This window comes from Cucumis melo, chromosome 3 (genome assembly GCF_025177605.1).
Source record: "Cucumis melo cultivar AY chromosome 3, USDA_Cmelo_AY_1.0, whole genome shotgun sequence".
Classification (NCBI taxonomy): domain Eukaryota; kingdom Viridiplantae; phylum Streptophyta; class Magnoliopsida; order Cucurbitales; family Cucurbitaceae; genus Cucumis; species Cucumis melo.
In genome coordinates this window covers 734,333-754,696 of record NC_066859.1, presented here as the reverse complement: position 1 = coordinate 754,696, position 20,364 = coordinate 734,333, and the positions used below count along the sequence as shown (strand labels likewise).

The following is a 20,364-nucleotide window of genomic DNA, read 5'->3' as shown; positions in this document are numbered from 1 at the left end:
AGAAAGCAGTTTTCTGGATGAGATTTTTAGTTTCCTTGATGGGCAAAAAAACATCGAAGTTTCTTTTTTTTTATGACCAATACCATCAAGAAAGAGTTTTTGATGACATGTTTTGACCTAGTTTTTTTGATGGTCGGGCTTTCTTGATGTCTGCCTACTTGATGGGGGAAAAACCATCAAGGTAGATATTTTTTTATGTGCTTTGCACATAAAAGAAAGTCAAATTTGTAGTAGTGTACTTTCCTTTCTTTACCTCTTTTTTTATTAGTTTCTTTTCCTTTTCGGTTTTTTCTTTTTTTATTTTCAATTACTTTTTTAACTCATTTTTTTCTAGTTTTTCTTTTGTACTCATTTTTTCCTTTTTTTTAACGTAATAAATTATCCTTTTTGGGCAAATTTGTAATATTTAAAAAATGGCTAATTTTACGGGCTCGTGTTGAGTTTACAGTTTTATCAAATGTGACTTTTCCTATTTTATATATATAAGGAAAATGTATGGGATCCAGAACTCATTAAAGTCGTGGATGGGTCCTCTACTTCACCTACGTAAATATTTTTACTCCTTCCCTATTTTTTACATTATTTTTAAAAATAACATTATAAACTCTTTTTAACTGCTCCCTCTTATAATAATTACCCATTTAAACGACCCTAATTATTTTTAAGGGGCTCTTGCAAATATGACAATTATAGTATCATAAATTAGGCTCATAGCACATCATTTTTACATTTGCAAAAATAGCAAAATTGAAGCCCAGCCCGCATTTTAAAATTACGAAATTACGAAGTTACCCTTCAGTCATTACTGATACACCAATATATACGATTGATACACCAATATATACGGTTGATACACCAATATATACGACTGATACACCAATATATACCGTTGATACACCAATATATACCGTCGATACACCTGATTTGATGTACTGTGCTTGTACATTTTTTTTTACTCTCTAATACTTCACTGATACATATTATTAGTTTAAAACACTTGATATGTTGTTGATACACTCAATCAATTAAATACACATGAAGCACTAAGAATGATACACTTTATATATCGTTGATACACTTGTTATTGTTTCTTGGTACACTCGATAGATTTAATACACTTAATCACTTGCTAAACTTTATTGATACATATTATTAGTTTGATACACTTGATATGTTGTTGATACAGTTGCTCAACTGTTGATATACTTAATCAATTAAATACACTTTAATGCACTAAGATACACTTTATATATCATTGATACATGTTATATATCGTTGATACACTTGTTATTGTTTGCTGATACACTTGATAGATTTAATACACTTAATCACTTGCTAAACTTCGTTGATATATATTATTAGTTTGAAACACTTGATATGTTGTTGATACACTTGCTCAACTATTGATACACTTAATCAATTAAATACACTTGATGCGCTAAGAATGATACACTTTATATATCGTTGATACACTTGTTTGTTTGTTAATACATTTGATAGATGTAATACACTTAATCACTTGTAAAACTTCATTGATACATATTATTAGTTTGAAACACTTGATATGTTGTTGATACACATTGTTGATACACTCAATTAATTAAATACACCTGATGCACTAAGCATGATACACTTTATGTATTGTCGATACAGTTGTTATGGTATGTTTACAATCTTAATAACATGTTGAACATCGTTATCGCCTATAGTCAACAAATTAAAGCTGAAAGTTCAATACATGACTAAACCCGAATTTCAGTATGAATCAAGTTCACAAAATAATCAAATGATGATAGTGCTCCATCAACCAAAACACAATTTGTTTTGTAATCCACGTAGTAATGTTGCTCATCTTATTGACCACTTTGAAAAACAATTACTGCCAATTTAACCATAATTACAATGAATTGCAACAATTTTGGAAAAATAAAAAACACGTAGTAAGTATATCAGTCAACTAATACATATAATATAAGTATATCATACCGTTGATATAAAAAACTGATACAAATTAAAAAAAAAAACAGAACCAAACGTAACTAAATAAAACCAAACTGATCTACAAAGTTCCTTTCGATAAAATATATTATGAACAAATAAAAGAGATGAGGAAGAATTAATCGTAGCCCTAATTTTAATAAATAATATATGAGTAATTTACAGAAATAATATTAAGGCTTCAAAAAAGGGGAAGAAATACATACATAATTCTTGTTTTCCCTGAAGAAAAAATGAGGAGAATAGGAGAAAAAGACGAGGAGAAGATGATAAAAAAAGAGAAGCCGACGAAGAGGGAGAAATCTAAAAGAACGAAACTGAAGAGAGAAGAGAAGGACGGTGGAGAAGAACAGGGAGAAGAGTCAGAAGAAGACAAGGAGAAGAGAAGTAGGTGGATAGAAGAAATGGTGAAGAAGAACGATAGAGAAGAGAAGAAGAAAACGAAAAATGAAGAACAATAAAGAAAAACGAAAGAGAAAGAGAAAACATCAAAGAAGGGCAATTTTAGAATAATAAAAAGAATAAAATAAGAAATATCAACCAAAATTAAAAAATTGCTATATTTACGAAATAAAAAATGTTAGTCCTGAAAACTTTTCCTGTACCACCCAAAGTAAAAAATTAAAAAATTTCCCAATTTTTAATGCGATACAATTACCGGTTGTGGTTAACGCCATTTCTTATTCTTCTTCACGCCGTCTCCTTCTCCGTTTCAGCAGCTAAAAGCGTTGCCGTCTCCTCTCTCCGCTCATTCGCCGCCGCTTCCACCTTCTTCTTCCGTTTGTTCCGCCGTAGCCTCCCTCTGGCGCTTATGTACTGATTTTTTACTCCCTTGTTGTTACTGGTATTCTTCCAATCTCCATCTATACATTTCTTCTTTATTGAGGAATAAAAAGTAGAACTTTTCTAATGAAACAATGGTTTAGGATGTTTGTTTGTTGGTTTGTTTGTTTCATTTTCCTTAAATGGCTTATTTGTCCAGTTTGCATAATCTTATCGTGCTTTACAAATGAATGGGCTAAGCTTGATAGTAATTTAGCATATAAGAAAAGAAGCAATTCTGTGAATCAGGCTTATTAGAGTATTTCATTTTTGTAATGAGTAGAGACTGAATTGATGAAAATCTCTGATGTTGAAAATAAGGGACACTTAATTGGACAGTTGAAACTAACACACTTGTACACGGGAAAGCGATAAAGCTATTCAATTGAAAGACATTTTGAGCATTTTTCTTCCCCATCAAAACCATATATTATTAATTTGCCTGTTAACCTATTCACTTGGCTTGTAGGCATTTTCAGAAATTGCATAGGGAGGAGTGCATTTCTACTTTATATTAAGAACAAAAATAAAAAAAAAAACCTTACTTATAGTTACGGTCTGTAATCGTTATGCGCTGTTTTGCTTGAAATCTTACAAGATTATGCAGCGGAGCATACGGCGGCATCTTTTACTTGCAACCAGATACTACTCTAGAATTTCTCCTCCACCACCTGCTTATGCCAAACCTATCATTAGGGTTTCCAACAACATAGCACAGTTGGGTAGTCCTAAAGAAGGCCCAAAGGCCCGGCAGCTCCTATCGCTGCCCCCATTTCCTGGTCACCCTTTGCCCGGGAAGAATCAGGTTGGTGTCTCTGGGGAGTCAACTCATGTCACTGCCATAAGATGGGTCAAGTATTACTTTGATGAAATTCAAGATTCTCAAATTCAGTCCCTTTTCAGAAAAGGTCTTGTAAGTACGAACATTTACTCCTCTATTAGCTAATTGGTTCTTTCCTTTGTCTTTTGCCTGATATGCCTATATCTAGTCTCGTAGGCTTCATATAACTTTTGCAGTGAGATCAGATCAGTGCTAACTTGTAAGTTGTAAATGTAATGGGAACTTTATCTCTTCTTGCTTGTTGAAGGAAATTGAGTTCCATACTTTTCTTGAGTTAGAATAAATAAGCTTACATTTCTGCCGTGGGAAAAAAGGGTATATGGGACTTGCTTTCTTTCACAATTTTAGTTAGTTGTCTGCGTCATATCTCAGAGGGAAAAACTTAAATAACGACTTGTCTGGAGGAAAAAGAGAATAAAAAAAGTGATTGATGGTTATCTGATCAACTTAAATTTATCTTCCTTTTTCCAGGTCCAGGTGGAATGCCCACAATTGGGTGGCTTCGATGAAAATGGAAATTTGAAACCTGTGAGAAAGGTACTGTTTCTTGAGTAGATAGCTTATTCTCTTATGATTCATTTGGCATTTCAATGATGACATTGTTTAGAAGCTTTTGATCTATTGCTTATGCGTACATAATATTTGGTTTCATTTGGTTCAATCCATGGTGGCAACCTATCTAATAAATAATTTCCTACGAGTTTCCTTGACACCCAAATGCTATAGGGTTAGGCGGGTTGTTCCGTGATATTAGTCGAGGTGCTTGTAAGCTGGCTTAAACGCTCACAGATATTTATAAAAATCTGGTTTTACCTACTTATTAAAGTCATTCTTTGTTGGCTGTAAGACATTTAACTTTTTATTAGAGCAATTTCAGATCAGAAGTGGTGAGATTATGGAAATTGGGGCCCGGATCCATTTACCTGTGTCAGTTGCAGAGATGAAGGTTTCTAGGAGATTTGACACTATACCAAGTGGCACATTATACCCAAACGCGGATGAAATCAAGTACTTGCAAAGGCTTGTCAAGTACAAGGCAAGTATTGAGTTTAACTTGCATTCTCCCTTTTGCTGTTTGCATCAATTCTCCTCTTTGCTGTTTTATCCATTGATATACAAGCTGTTGCTATATAACGTGTACTCATTTCTTATGTACTATTAGTTACCTGAATTGAGATTGATGGTTAATTAATTTCCTTCTCTATATTGCTTCATTTTACCATGGCATATGATTTTTGTTGTGTGCTAGACGTGATTTCATTTGTTTCTTGATTTTGAAAATTTCAGGATTCTGCTATTATCGTGTTAAATAAACCACCGAAACTACCAGTCAAGGTTTTCCTCTTATTCTCTTTTATTTTCTGTCTTATTTCCGGTGGTGGGTGGGGCAGGTGGGGTTGGAAGTCTGTGCGTTGATATTTTGGAACAATTATGGTATTGTCAGGGGACTCTTCCAGTTCATAATAGTATGGATGCGTTGGCGGCTGCAGCATTATCTTATGATTACGATTATGGACCTAAGTTGGTAGGCTTCTTGTTTGCATTTGAGCAATTGCGTAGAATTTATTAAAAGACTCTGTTGAGAATGAAAACTGCAAAGACACTATTTGTTAACCATTTGATCTTTAATTTTTGGCTTATAGTTTTTGAAAATTGAGCTTAAAAACACTACTTCTCTCTAACAGTTTCTATACATCGTAGGATTGTGTACCACCAATAGTTTTACAATATAGTAGGAAAGGGAAGAGGGGAGTGGCACGTGTAAAGGAGGGACTACAGTAAGAGAAGTCGGTGAGTATAAATAGAAAAATAAAAAGAGAGCGAAAGTTACAGTTTAGTATGAAATTCTGTTTCATCTTTGAGAGAGAAGATAGCAGAATTGGGAAAGGGTTTTTGTCGAATTGATCCTTCAATCAATTTGATTGTTTTGAATTCTTGTAATTCCAATTCGCTACTGGAAATAAAGAGGATTGTTCATTGTGTTTGTTAATTCTGTGTAGGAAATCAAGTTCCATCAGATTGTTTTTGAAAAACCAAGCTATTGTTTGAAAACTAAAAAATGTAGTTTTAAAAAATTTGTTTATTTTTGGAATTTGACCAAAAATCCAAGTTTTTAGTTCGGAAAGATTTAAACCATGATAAAGTTGTAAGAAAACAAGCATAGTTGTATCAATTTCAAGGCATTTGTCTCCTAGACATGGGATAAATTTGTAGGGATAAAACTCCTTTTGTATTTGTAGTGGGTTTTCCTTATTTTTTTACAGCCCAAAGTTTTGGTTTTCATTGAAAACTCAACCCCAACTGAAAGAAGTCATATAAAAATTATGTTTCCTTCGCTTCAAGAAATGGTGTTTATTTCTTCAAAGTAAGGACGTATAAGCTATTATATTTCTTATTTTTCATCATGTGGCATCTTTGGTTGCTTTGTTCTATACTAAATGCTCTTCCTGTATCTATTCTTATGGATGCACAATTAGGTTCACCGTTTGGATAGAGAGAGCAGTGGGATTCTCTTGATGGGGAGAACAAAGGAAAGTGTAGACCACCTGCAATGGCTATTTAGCAATATAAGAAATGGGAAATTTACGTGTAAGGTGCTTAATTAGAAAAAAAAAATGCATTTATCTTCAAGATGTCATTTGTCAATCATCTAGTAACTATGGCCAAGAAATGTTCTAGTATTTCTAATTGTTCAGACTTTACAAAATGCTTGACAACGATCTTAGGCTTGGGAGGAGGCATGTAATGCAACATATCAAAAGTATTGGGCATTAGTAATTGGCCGTCCCAGAGAAAGAGAAGGCTTAATCTCTGCGCCTCTGTCAAAGGTTCTCTCACTATCGCTCTCTCTGGGGTCAATATTCATTATTTTCACTCTTTTCATGATAGATTGATAATTATTATACAATCATGTCCGAGGTGTAATGGTTGGCAGTTGATTTATGTGTGGTTATTGGAACTCTGCCTTTAGAACTCGAGAATATGGGTTAAACAAGTTTTCTGAGAATCAGTTCGTGTTGCTTCAATTATGCTATAATTGATTGTAGGTGCTTCTTGATGATGGGAAGACTGAGAGGGTTGTCTTGGCAAACAAAGCATCCTTGGAAGCTTCTCAGGAGGCAATCACTGAATATCGTGTGCTTGGTCCCACGATAAATGGTTGTTCGTGGATTGAACTTTGTCCTCGTACTAGTCGAAAGCATCAGGTACTTCAAGCTTGCTCACTTTCTTCCCCCTATGCACTAGCTCGTTCAAATTTATGCATAAAATTCTTAGGAAAAAATATTTGGTTTGGTTGTTGCTTTTGAGTTTAGTTTTCATTTGGTTCCTATATTTTAGAATGTTGCACTTTTATCCTTTGAGCTTTGAGTCTAATTTTCATTTCATCTTTTGATTTCAAAAGGTAATATTTCTATCCTTGAATTTGAAGGTAGTTTCATTTGGTTCTTAAGTTTCAATATTAATAGGGAAAACTAATAGGGATGGATAATTAGTGAAAACTAATTTAATCATAATTAATATGACAAATATACATTATGTCCAAGAACCAAAAGTAATGAGTTAACCCTAACATTTTGAACTTAGGTACTAAATGGAAAATAAATGAAAAAAATTCAAAGAGTACAATTATAATATTTTGGAGTGGGGACCAGCCAAAAGGGATCCGAAACTGGACTCAAAACTTAGGTATAAAAAATACAATTTTTTCCAAGATTGTAACTGTATGATCTTTAGTACCAATCCTGTAATCCATCAAGGAAAGTGTTTCTTCATTCATCAGTTCTGATTCTTTATGGAGGCAAATGCTTCTTCCTATTCTATAGTAACTTCATTTTGTACATATTACCATCTTTTAGCTACGGATCCATTGTGCTGAAGCTCTGGGCACACCTATTGTTGGTGACTACAAATACGGTTGGTTTGTTCATCGGAGGTGGAAACAAATGCCCCGAGTCGACGTTGAGCCGATCAGTGGGAGGCCGTACAAGTTGCGAAGACCAGAAGGGTTGGATGTGCAGAAGGGGAGTGTTTTATCTAAGGTGCCTTTATTGCATCTTCATTGCAGAGAGCTTGTTCTTCCCAATATTGCTAAGTTCCTTAATGTTTTTTATGATAAAGGGCCGATCAGCCACCGCCCGGTGTCTAGCTTCGACTTCGATCTCTTACGTTTTGTAGCAAGAATGCCTTCCCATATGAGAATTAGCTGGAATTTGATGTCTTCCTATCTAGTATGAGTATCTTTTCAGTTTTGTAAGTTAAAAGTGAATCAATTTAAATCATCTTTTAGAATTTTGTTTTAACATTGCTAATGCATAATTTGTATGCATCTATATAAGAAATTCAAGAGATAGGAGAGAGTTTTTCATCTTCTAGTATCTTTTTTTTCTTTATCTAAAAGGTAAAATTCACGTGACAAGTTTTTCTTTGATTATTTCGATGGAATTTTAAGGAAGGAATAATTTTATTCGAATGGTCACGAATAATTATAAAATCATTAATAAATGGTACAATTTGGCTTATTCTAAAATTTTTATTTAATGCAATAATATTTTAATTGATACAACTTTCTAACGTGGATATATTTTTTTCTGATGGATTAATTCCCGTTTGTAATGATATACTAAAATTTGCCAGCTTTTGGTAGAGTTTAATATAATTTTCGTTGTTGGTGTTAAAAATAATGTTTCTTTGAGTTTTATTTTTATATATAAATTTGATACATAAATTTAGGATGTATAATTAAAAAAAAACTAAACATATTAACTAAATCCTGAAATTAGGACAAAGATCCAAGAAAAATGAAAGGAGTAAACTCAGCCGCCTTACCCATTTTTGGGATTGCAAGACGAATGAGGTTCAAATTGAGATTGTGGAGTGGACAGATGGATTTTTTGGTTGTGAAGATGGACGATTTGGGGATGGAATTCCTTCTTGATCACAAGGTCATCCCTATGCCCTTGGCCAAATCTTTGGTAGTCACAGGATCTAATTCTACCGCAGTCTAGACAAAGAGAAGAAAGGGATGAAACTTCTCTGGCTGAAAAGAGGGCTAGCTCGCGAAGAGCCCACATTCATTCATGGCTATCCCAGTGGTTATTGAGGAAAGTCCAAAAGAGCTAGTTTCGGAGGTAGTCCAGTATGTCTTAGATGAATACCAAGACGTAATGGCAGAGAGTTTGCCTAAGACTCTACCTCCACCCAAGGGGATAGATCATGAGATAGAACTTCTACCCAGGGCGAGACCCCCTGCAAAGAATGTGTATCACATGGGGCCGCCAGAATGGGCATAATTGGTAGAGTCCTTGGACGCTGGGTTTATTAGACCTGCAAAAGGTCCTCGCGCACATATTTCTTCTTGATTCAGAAGAAAGAGGGAAGTCTCCGCTTATGTATCAACTATTGAGCGCTAAATAAACTCATAGAGAGAAAGACCTCTCCTCATTATCATAGACTTCTTTGATCGCCTACATGGCACCAAGTGCTTCTCGAAGTTGGATCTTCTTTTAGGGTCTTGATTATCAAGTGCGAATTGCTTTAGGAGATGAACCATTGTCTTAGACGATATTATGCCTTTTCATTTCAAGTCTAATGCCTTTCGGCCTCACCAATGCTCCAGCCACTTTTTCTACCTTTCAGAATCAAGTTTTCCATTCATACCTTGACAAGTTGATCCTAGTGTATATATCTGGACGAGATTGTTGTTTAGAGCGTGAGGCTAGAAGAGCATCAACCTCACCTTCTGTTAGTATATGAGAAATTGGGATTGATTGTATGTAAAGAGAGAGAAATGTGCCTTTGCTTAGAAAGGCATTCACTTCCTCAGTCACGTGATCGAGTGTGGTCGAATCAACATGGAAGAGAGTAAAATGATTGTTCTACGTGACTGGAGAGTACCGTCTATAGTAAGAGATTTGCCTTCTTTCCTCGTAGAACCTACTATTTATTTGGAAGAAAGCCTACCTTCCTTGAGGGTTTCTCTTCAAGAACAGGGCCCTTAATGGAGTTGTAGAAGAAAGATCATAAGTGGGAATGGACCCCAGAATCTCACACTGCCTTTGGGGATCTCAAGAAGGCCATGATGAAAGGGCCGGTTCTCAAAATTACCGATGTAATCAAAGCAAGTGGAAACTGACGCATCTGATTTTGCCTTAGTCCTTCAAAACGGCCATCCCATTGCCTATGAGAGCAGGAAGCTGAAGGATGCAGAGAGGAGAAGCCGAAAAGAAAGAAATGCTTGTAGTGGTACACTGTCTGAGAGCCTGGAGACAAGATTTCTTGGGATCCTAGTTCGTAGTCAAAACCGACAATAGAAAGATATGCCACTTTTTCAGTCAACCCAAATTGACCACTAAACAAGCTTGTTGGCAAGAATGCTTGGCCAAATTTGATTTGAAGAAGACATGCTAGGTAAATCAAATCAAGCGACCTTAGCCTTTAGTCGGATGCGCGAACAACATGCGGCCCTGTGCATCTTCGCCCATTTAAAAGCTAGCAGCTGGCACCCTTCTTGAAACTATCAAGGCTTGCCTGGCCAAGGACCTTGTGGCCCAAGCTATAATACAATTTCTTAAAGAAGGGAAGACTCTTCGGGTAGAAGATGACCTATTGTTCACCGAAGGCACTAAAGGAACTAAAGGAACTAGGGTACCTCCCCATTTTTTTCCCTTATGAAGTAGGCTCTGATTTCTTTCTTTTGAATTCTATAAAAAGAGCGAGCTAGATCGGTCTAAATGTGTTAGTCAGAAAGTAAGTAAGTAGGATGGAGCTTGGGGGCTAGCTGACAAGTAAATAACCTTTCCTACGATCCCTAGTCTATTATGAATTAGACCAAAGAATGAATCCCTTTACACCACCCTTTTTCCTATACAAAGGAGCAGCGGCTCCCCCTCAATAAAAGATAAGAAGAAATTCAAGATATAATGCTGACTACTAGTAAAGAAATAAGGCAGGAATCTGTGAAGGTTGATTCTTAGAACTCTTTCTCAGGTAGACAGAGAGAAGAGACATTAAAAAAGAAGAGATTGCACTAAGACTAAATCTTCTAAAAAATGTTCCCAAATTTTCTATTAAACAAGACAAAGTAGGTGGGAAAATTTCCATCTTACCCTATTTCATGAAAATGCTTTCCGCTATACTGCTAAAAGCTTATTAGAATTGAAAGGAATGGGAAGGGATGCTGGGTCAACTTGAACAAGGCATGGACACCCTTTTTATGTCACAAAGGATAGACTTTCTTTGAACAATGTAGATGTAGAAAAGATGGAACTAATTGGACGGAGACGCGAAGCGAAATGATTGTGAAAGAGTGCATTATTCAATAACTGACTCCAAATGATAAGGGGCGATTTGAAGAAACTCGACTAAGGAGAGGAGAGAGGTGAAGCGACTGAAACGGTTCTTAGAAGGAGTGTATTATTCAATAACTCGACTCAAAACAATAGGGTCAAAGAGTTTGAGTTGAACTCGATTGAGGTTAGGAAGGAGAGGTTCAAAGAATTTGAAAGCGAAGTCCTTATCCTCAAATTTGAAGGAGCCCTTAAGATTAGAAATAACTCGACAAAAACGAAAGGATACAAAGGTTAGGACTTGAAAGAGAAATTCCTTATTCTTCCAATTCAAAGGAGCTCTTAGATTAGAAATAACTCGACTCAAAACGATAAGGAGAGGCATAAAGAAGGAATGAAAGCGAAGTCCTTATCCTTAAATTCAAAGGAGCTCAACGAAGTGAATAAAGGGTTCAAGGAATATTTCAGAACAAAGGTTGAAAGATTGGCGTCGAGCTATTTTTTCGTAGGACCTCTACAGTATCGTCACCGTAGTAGAGTTTCACCACCAAGTTCAGGATGGATTGGTGTGGTTCCTCTACGCCTAGAACACCAGAATATTGAACCATGAACGAAGAAAGGCATGAGAGAAAAGCATATTGGCTAGTGATTGTGAAGCCCCAATTCTTGGACTGGAGGGGACACCAAAATCCTCTACCCTTTGATCCCTCGGATAGATAGAGAGGGGGAGATTTTTTTGGTTTTTTCATGCTGTCAAAGAGTTGAACAATGGTTTTTTCGTGTTTCAAAGTGTTTAACCATGAAAATAGATGACGAGTGCCTAATCAAATTGATCGGGTCATGTAGGAACAAGTTTCAAGTCTACTGATCTGCTAGGATGCCTCAACTGCATACATCACTGCACTTCCACTTGACACTTATCGTGATGATAAACGACTCATCTCGCCGTGACCTTTTCTTTCATTCTCAAAACTTCTATCGCTCCATCCCCGCAGGGGCAGAGAACCCATCGTTGTCTCGTATGTGCTACTGGAGGCTCTGGGAAGTCGAAAAAGCAGAGCACTCATCTTAGGGGTGGGCTTACTATTTAGATGCTTCCAGTAGTTATCCGCTCTGTACTTGGCTACCCAACCTTTACCGTAGGCACGATAACTGGTACATCAGAGGTGCGTCCTTTCCGTTCCTCTCGTACTAGAGAAAGGTCCTCTCAATGCTCTAAGGCTGACACCGGATATGGATTGAACTGTCTCATGACGTTCTAAACCTAGCTTACGTACCACTTTCATGGGCGAACAACCCAACCATTGGAATATACTACATCCCCAGGTGGCGAATAGCCGACATCGATGTGCCCAACCTTCCCATGTGAGCTCTTGGGGAAGATCAACCTCTTATCCCTAGAGTCACTTTTATCTGTTAAGCGACGACCCTTCCACTCAACACCGTCGAATCACTAAGGTCGACTTTCGTCGAATCACTACCAACTTCCTTGACCTTCCAGCATTGGGCAGGCGTCAGCCCCCATACATGGTCTTACGACTTTATGGAGACTCATTTTTTTGGTAAATAGTTTCTCGGGCCTAATCACTGCGACCCCCTTTGTGAGGAGGCACCTCTTCTCCTGAAGTTACTGGGCCATTTTGTTGAGTTCCTTAGAGAGAGTTGTCTCGCGCCCTAGGTATTCTCTACCTACCCGCATTTGTTTGTTTTGGGTACAAGTACCCTTTTGTTGAAGGTCGTTCGAGCTTTTCTTGGGAGTATGGCATTGGTGACTTTAGCGTCATAGCGCATGGTACTCGAACATTGGCTCGAGGTATTTTCTCTACCTCTTCACACCCTAAAAAATAAGGGCACCTTGCGTCCTTGAACCGATAACCATCTTTCAGCTAACCTAGCCTCCTTCGTCCTTTGGGACCAACAAGGGGTAGTACTGGAATATTCACCTTTTGTCCATTGACTACGCCTTACTGCCTAATCTTAGGCCCTGACTCACCCTCTATGGACAAACCTTGCGGAGGAACCCAATGGAGTGATTTTCGGGGCATTGGATTCTCACCAATGTTTGCCTTAAAAAAGCCAACATTCTCGCTTCTGCTTCGTCTTCCACTGCTCGCGCAGATGCTTCCCTCTACCCATAGCTTCGGTAGATCACTTAACCTCGTTCATCTTCAGTGCAAGAGCACTCGATTAGTGAGCTATTACGCACTCTTTCAGGGTGGCTTCTTCTAGGAAAACCTCCTAGCCGTCTCTGCACCCTTACCTCCTTTATCACTGAGCAGTCATTTAGGGGCATTAGTTGGTGATCCTAACTATTTCCCTCTCAACGATGAAGCTTATCCCCTATCGTCTCACTGGTCGATTTGACCCCTATGATTTTGAGATGAGTATTTAGAGTTTGTCTCAATTTGGTACCGCTCTCGCGGCTCACATCGAAACAGTGCTTTACCTCTAGATATCCAATCAACTGTTGCGCCTCAACGCATTTCAGGGAGAACCAGCTAGATCTGGGTTCGAGTGGCATTTAACCTCTAACCACAGCTCATCAGCTGATTCTTCAACATCAGTTGGTTCGAACCTCCACTTAGTTTCACCCAAGCTTCATCCTGGAGAAGAAAGGTTTAGGTCCATAAGCAGTGAGAATTTCCCCATTCAGACTCACTTTCATTACGGCTCCGATGGGTTCTCTTAATCAAGCCACTGCCTATGAGTTGTCGGCTCATTCTTCAACAGGCACGCGGTCAGAGTCCTGGTCTCCTCCTACTGCTCGGAAGCTGACAGTTTCATCTTCTATTTCACTCCCCGATGGAGGTTCTTTTCACCATTCCCTCACGTTACTACTTTACTATCAGTCAGCTAGGAGCCCCGTTAGAGGCTTGTAAGATGGTCCTTGCTGATTCATACGAGATTTTATGTGCCCCATGCTAGTTGGGTTAGAGCGTAAGCTAATGATGCTTTCGGCTACTGGACTCTCGCCATCTAGGGTGCAACACTCCACCACTTCACCTAACAGCACGACAATTGTATTGTTCTCCCATAGCCCCATTTTCACGGTTTAGACTGCTCCCATTTTGCTCGCCGCTACTACGCAAATCGCTTTTGCTTTCTTTTCCTCTGGCTACTAAGATGTTTCAGTTCGCTAGGTTGTCTCTCGCCTGCCCATAGATTCAGCAGCAGTTTGAAAGGTTGACCTCCGGATCTACGCTTATTTGCAACTCCCCGAAGCATTTCGTCACTGACTACACCCTTCCTCGTCTCTGGGTGCCTAGGTATCCACTGTCAACCTTTCTTCCTTTGAACCTCATCCTTCACTTTAAGGCTATGCCATCCCCATGTAGCGATGCTACTAAATGGAGGGATCTTATCAACGTTCATGAATCCAAAATCATAGATTGAACTGCCGAATCGGAAAAATGGATTTCTTTCTGACTAAGTGAAGGAGATAAGCGGACTGAAACCAGTGACATCCGCCATAGGGTAAAGCATTGCCTCTCAGGCCCCTGACTGATTCTACCATAGAGGCCAAGGATAGACAAGAACTCCCTCCGAAGGCAACTTACAACTTTCATCATACTGTGCTAAAGAGGAACTCTTCTCTTTATCTCAAAAGGTACCACGTAGTGGGTTGGAATCCCATTCTGACTAAGGATTCTTGTGGTTTCAGAGAATCTAGCTACAGGAGAACCAGGAAGGAATAGCTTTTCCCCATGCCTAGTCCTAGTGGAGGTGAAAGACCCAGAGCGGGCTACAGATTTATACCAAGCCCCTGATGCCATAATTCATTGAGGTTGATCCTGAACCCATGTAGCAGTTTGAGACCTTCTCTATTTATTCACCCTAAGAATGAATCAGAGTTTCACAGGATGGATTTCATTAACACGTTTCAACCACCACCTTTCTATTTTGAAATCGGTAGCTGTTTTAAGGAAGACTACCGAGCTCCACGATAGATAAACGCCTATCATCTCTATGCTCATTCTGACTTTTCCTTGGACTGATTAGTATTAGTGAAAGCTCGCTCGACTTACTCTGTCTTACTCGACTTGCTTACTAGCTGCCTTTCTGACTAATATCTAAATTTGACTTGTGAATTGAGAGTTCTAAATTGAGTACACTAGGTGAACTTTTCCTTTTCTTTCCTTTTTATGAAGACGGAATGATCAACATTCCTTCTCTGGAAACCCATCTTCCTCAAAACCAAATTGAATATCTCTTTTAAATTTAGCTACCAAGGATCAAAGAATTTACGATTCAATTGAGAGAAGTTTTATCCTTTTTTCACCTTCTTTCTTTCCCTTCCTCCCTCTGAGCTTGAAACCCTGGTGGAGGAAATGTGATCAGCCTACCATGAGGTCTCTATGAAGAAAGGACTTTTTGACATCGAGCTGATGCGGTGACCAAGATCTCTTAGCTGCAACTGAGAGAATGACAAGTATGGAATTTTGTAAAGTTTGGTCACAGAAGCAAAGGTCTCGAGATAATCAATGCCATAGGTTTGTGTGAAACCTTTTGCGACAAGACTGGCCCTTTAGATAGAGTCATAAGCTTTATCTTTCAGGGTATATACCCACCCGCAGTCAACCCTACCTTTGCCTCTTATTAAGGCCCACGTATCGGTGATCAGTTCCCAAGTTTCGATCTTCTTTAGAGCCTTCATTTCTTCTATCATAGCATAACCTTTCTTCTAAAAGAGGACGATTGAGGGCTTTTTGAAGGAGGATATCTTATCACTGAAAGGAAAGCTTGAAAGTCAGGAAGCTAATATGGATATAAACAAGTCCGACGCTCAAAGAATTTGAGTTCAAAATCGAATGTTTCTTCTCCTAATCCACCTCTCCTTCTTAGTTGAGCTGCTTCGTACGTGTGAAGTTTCTTCTTAAACCTTTTAGTGTGGAATTTGAAAAGAATTTGAGAATTCTTTGATAAGGATTCTCATATTACATTGAGCCTCTCATTTCGTTTTGAGTCGAGTTATTTCATTAATGTGTTCCTTCTAATTGGAAGAATAAGGAATTTTCTTTCAAATTCTTTCAAATGCTTTGATCCTTGAAGATGAATATGGATTTCTGACTCGTCCGGAGGTTCATATGGATTTTCCTTTGTTGCACTCCTTTGAATTTGAAGAATAAGGAAGGAATTCACTTTCAAATTCTTCTCAAATTCTTTGATCCTTTCGTTTTGAGTCAAGTTATTTCTAATTTGAAGAGCTCCTTCAAATAGTGAAGGGATCAGGGCTTCACTTGAAACTCCTAAGGAGCCTTTGATTTTGAGTCGAGTTATTTCTAAAAAGAAAGGGATCCTTTTAAGTGGCATAATGAGGAATGAGATTTCAAATTCTTCTCAACTCCTAGAGCCTCTATTTTAAGTCGAGTTATTTCTAAAAGGAAAGGGCTCCTTTGATTTTATAATGAAGGAGTTTCGCTCTCAAATTCTTTGACCCTCTCCTTATAATTTTAAGTAGATTTATTTTTAAAAAGAAAGGGCTCTTTCACAGTCGTTTCACTTCGCACCTATGGACATGTTCATATGGATTTCTGACTCCTTCGAAAATTCTTTGCTCCTTATAATTAACGAAGAAGAAAAAGGAAAATAGGCTTGAATCTTTTTAGTAGGCTTGAAAGAGGAAAGCATGCTTAAAGAATTTGAGTTGATAAAGGATAAAGGTTTGAAAATGTGAAAAAAAGCATAAATCATATTTTATTGATCCTTCCTTAAAGTTTCTTAACTTTGGACGTAGTAGAAGTCTAGAGGACTGACGACTTTCTTCTTTTCTCCTTCTTTCTTCTTATATCCTCTTATGACTTGAAAAGTAATCAAACTTTTCCTTGAACTTCTCACTTCCTTTACTTACCCGACTTCCTTTTCCAATAGTAGTTTATGAGAGTCCTCCCAACCTAATTAAGCTAGCGAGGACCAAAGAATTTGCGAAAAGAAATAGATCCTAAAAAAGATGGAAAAGTCTGAGATGTAAGCCTGGCTAAAGCATCTGGAAAAGTTAGGGCTCTTAACCAGAATCGATAGAAAGACAAGGGTTGCTGCTATTTCTGTTCTAGATCTGTTAAGGTTAAACCTCAATCCGAGTCTCACCCTATCTTCGATTTTGATTAAGACAAAATAGTCTCTCTAGCCTGAATCTCTATACCTATACTTACTAAAGGATGAGGATGTGAACCCGTCTGGAGGCTTCAAAGGAGTTGAATTAAGTTCCATCCTTTTCGATAAAAGAGGTTCGACCGCTAAGTGGGAATATGTAGGCTAAAAAAATTTGAGAATTCCACTAAAATAAGAAACACTATTCTTTTTTTCTTTCTTCTTCTTGAATAGTCAAGTGGAGAATATACGAGACGCTAAAGTTAGCCTTTGCTTTGACTGCCTTCTTTTTTGGCTAAGAAGTCAGTAGGTTGTGCACTAGCCATATATAGCTTGAACTGTGATGGCCACAATGCTACGCTATTGCTGATCCCCAAGACGTCTTTGCTTTCATCTTCACACCTGATCCACCGTCTGAATTTCCCACATTCACTCCCAGAAATTAAAAGATGAAAACTAGAATTGTAACCTCCTGATCTGTTGTATAGTCAGCCTTATGGTGTGCCTGACTATCGAGTCTATCGTCTCCACGGATTTTCCTTTTGCGCGCAGCTCTTCATCGAGTGTCGATCTTTACTTGGGCTGGCTTCGAGGCTGTACCCTGGCTTTCATTGCTTGCTTCCTCCCACTTTCTTTTTCTCATATCGCCCGCACATCTTTAAGAGACGCTTAGAGTACATAGACATGGCGGTCCCGATATTGAATATTGAATAACCTCTTACTCAGGAGCTCCTTGACTTCGGTGGAACAAAAAAGGTTCAATCTTCTGAAACCGTAGGGTAGGCAAAGCTCGACAGCCCGTCCAGAGTTTGACCTTCTCCGGTTCTGGAAAGAAAGGCCACTAAACTTTCCTTCCTCCAACGGGCAAGAAGACTAGGAGGAAGACGATCAGGATCTCACGTGTGGCAGTTGTTGGAACAAACTCAGAATCAAAGAGGTACCTAAAGAAAAAGGAAACTCACCACTCACCGGTGAAAGAGGAGAAAAGACAATTTCAAGCCCTAGGGCTAGAATGTGGTACGGTCTTCAAGCCCCATGCTCTTATCTCGAGATTCATGGGTCGTCTCGTGAAGAGAGAAGATCTGAACCTTCTCATCGACTTTCTCTCTCAGTCTCAACCACGCCTTCCCTATCGAAAATTCCTTTTTGGTTGAGCCGCTCAACTGCTTCGCGTATTATTATGATAGTCTTGTTGGGGCGTATTGTAAGAGCATAGGTGAGTGGTAAGCATAGGAGGCGTGACCAAAGGGCAGCTTGTGTGGTTCCACCTCGCCTTATTGAGATCTGCAGGGTGGCAGGGAAGAAGCATCATAAATAAGGTTTAGATAAGGGATCGTAGGCTTTGTAAGGCTTGAACCTACAATATCACCATTATGAGCGGTATGTTTTAACCAATTAAACAATAAGCCCTCATGAAAGCCAAAATCAAAGACATCAATGAACAAGGTAGTGGAAGGATCATATTCTATTTTGATGCCGTAAGACGAGAAGAGCAAATAAAGAGAGAGAATGAAAGATAAAAAGAAGCAGAAGATAGAGCAAGAAAGAGAAAGATAGAAGACTGACAGAAAGATGTCTGAATGATGATGCTTTGAGTACTCTTATGAAACAACAAAAAGAATGAGAAAGAAGACTGACAGAAAGATGATCTTTCTCATTTCATGTGTCTCACATAACCTCTCCTTTGAATCTGCGAAAACATTGCCTTCTCCCCCTATATAACTCCTTCCATAGTTCTTCTCAACTCCTATAGAGCCTTGGACTGTTTATTCCATCTAATTTCTTGGACCTAAAGTGGATAGTCGGACATAAGTTTGAATTCTATCTTTTCTTTAGTGAATCAAAGAGGTCCGCCCGCTAAGTGGGAATATGTAGGCTCAAAGAATTTGAGTGGAGGCCTCATTAATTTTCTACTTTCAGTGGATACTATGAAGGAGCTTTCTTCTTGATTATCTGCTCCCTCTTCCCATGGTCGAGCTACTTTCGTCCCTCCGAAGGAGTAGTCTAAAAACCTTTGCCTTTTTATTCGTTACGTGGCTTTAATTCAAACCTTGAATTTAGTGGGTTTAGTAGGTTTTCACTTCCTTTTTAGCCTTTATTTATTAATTCAGTCGAGAGCTCCAAAGGAGTCATGAAATGGAATATGAACCTGTTCGGAGGACTTATGAAATTCCACACTAAAAAGGAGTCCTCAATGAACAAGGAGAATTTCTTAAATTCTTTTAGCCTTTTAAGACTAAGGACTTTCGCTTTCTTTCAACTCCTACTCCTCTCTTCTCCTCTCCTTCTTAGTCGAACTGCTTCGCACCCTATCGTTTTAAGTTGAGTTATTTCAAAAAGGAAAAGGCTCCTTTGAATTTGAAGAATAATTTATCCTTATTCGCAAATTCCTTGCTCCTCTCCTTATCATTTTGAGTCAAGTTATTTCATAATGCACTTCTTTGATTTGATAATGAAGTCCTTATTCAACTCAATATTCTTTGAGCCTCTCCTTACAGCCGAGTTATTTCATAAGCTCTGGACCTATTCGAAGGACTATCCATATTCATCTTGGGATTTGACCCTATTCTGAAATGCTTCTACGTCTTAGGATGCCTCAAATTCTTTAAGCCAGTTGCACTCCTTTTAGTGGAATGAATGAGTCCTTTGGACCTTGTGCTCCCTCTTTGACTCAGTGGATCGAAGAGGCTTAAAGGATTTTCAATGAAACCATTGAGGACTAACTTAATTAGTCCTCTCCTTTCAGTCGAGTCCTCTTCATATTCATCTGGATCAAAAAGGTTTCGGAGGTCAAAAGGATGGTCTTGCTTAGAATTGCACTATATCTAATCTCTAAGAGAGATGTTATAGAATGAATTAGTAAGACTTCCCAGTTGATACAAGTTGTTGTTTACAGAAATTCTTGATAGAGCTTCAATCTCTCCAATAGGGCTTGGTCTAAGCCTGTCAATCCAGTAGGCCAGAAAGGTTCCGCAAGAAGTCTTCCACTCTATCAGTCGCATTTACAATGCTTGCCTTTTATCCGCCCACTTCCTCTATTGTTAAAAGTGCTGACCCTATTTTTCTCTTTCTTCTTCCATGAACAGGATTCCCCCTTTAGTAAGACCTTCTTTCTTTATAGAAAGGAGCCCTTCCAGAAAACCAAGAAAAAAAGTATAGGTACCATTCTTTGATGACTCGTTCTCGTTGACCACTCCCTTGCTTAGGGCTCGATATGTAGTAAAAAGGCTTTTTGACCGTGAATAGGAGCTTATCTCATTCCTCTAGGGCGAGTGTCAGAAAAAAAAAGCTAAAAATGCTAGCTTCATTCCGTTAAAAGGGCAGGACATC

At 38.2% G+C, this 20,364-nt stretch overlaps 1 protein-coding gene and 1 long non-coding RNA gene across 3 annotated transcripts; one reads left to right on the top strand and one right to left on the bottom strand.

Moving 5' to 3' along the window:
• Positions 1-2,507: 2,507 nt before the first annotated feature.
• On the bottom strand, positions 2,508-3,484 carry LOC127148412 (uncharacterized). Its single transcript, XR_007819404.1, has 2 exons — positions 3,366-3,484; positions 2,508-2,861 (listed from the first exon to the last, which is right to left on the bottom strand). It is a non-coding gene; the product is annotated as an uncharacterized LOC127148412 (long non-coding RNA).
• On the top strand, positions 2,667-8,034 carry LOC103485411 (RNA pseudouridine synthase 3, mitochondrial). 2 transcript variants are annotated; one of them, XM_008442986.3, is made up of 10 exons: positions 2,667-2,842; positions 3,419-3,733; positions 4,133-4,198; positions 4,539-4,697; positions 4,949-4,996; positions 5,106-5,186; positions 6,139-6,255; positions 6,388-6,489; positions 6,709-6,867; positions 7,519-8,034. In XM_008442986.3, exons 2-10 carry the CDS (start codon positions 3,422-3,424, stop codon positions 7,894-7,896), a joined length of 1,422 nt encoding a protein of 473 aa, XP_008441208.2. In that variant the 5' UTR covers positions 2,667-2,842; positions 3,419-3,421; the 3' UTR covers positions 7,897-8,034. The 2 variants fall into 2 exon arrangements, with proteins under 2 accessions (XP_008441208.2, XP_050937932.1); XM_051081975.1 differs by lacking the exon at positions 2,667-2,842 and having other exon boundaries at positions 3,540-3,728.
• The last annotated feature ends 12,330 nt before the right edge of the window (positions 8,035-20,364 follow it).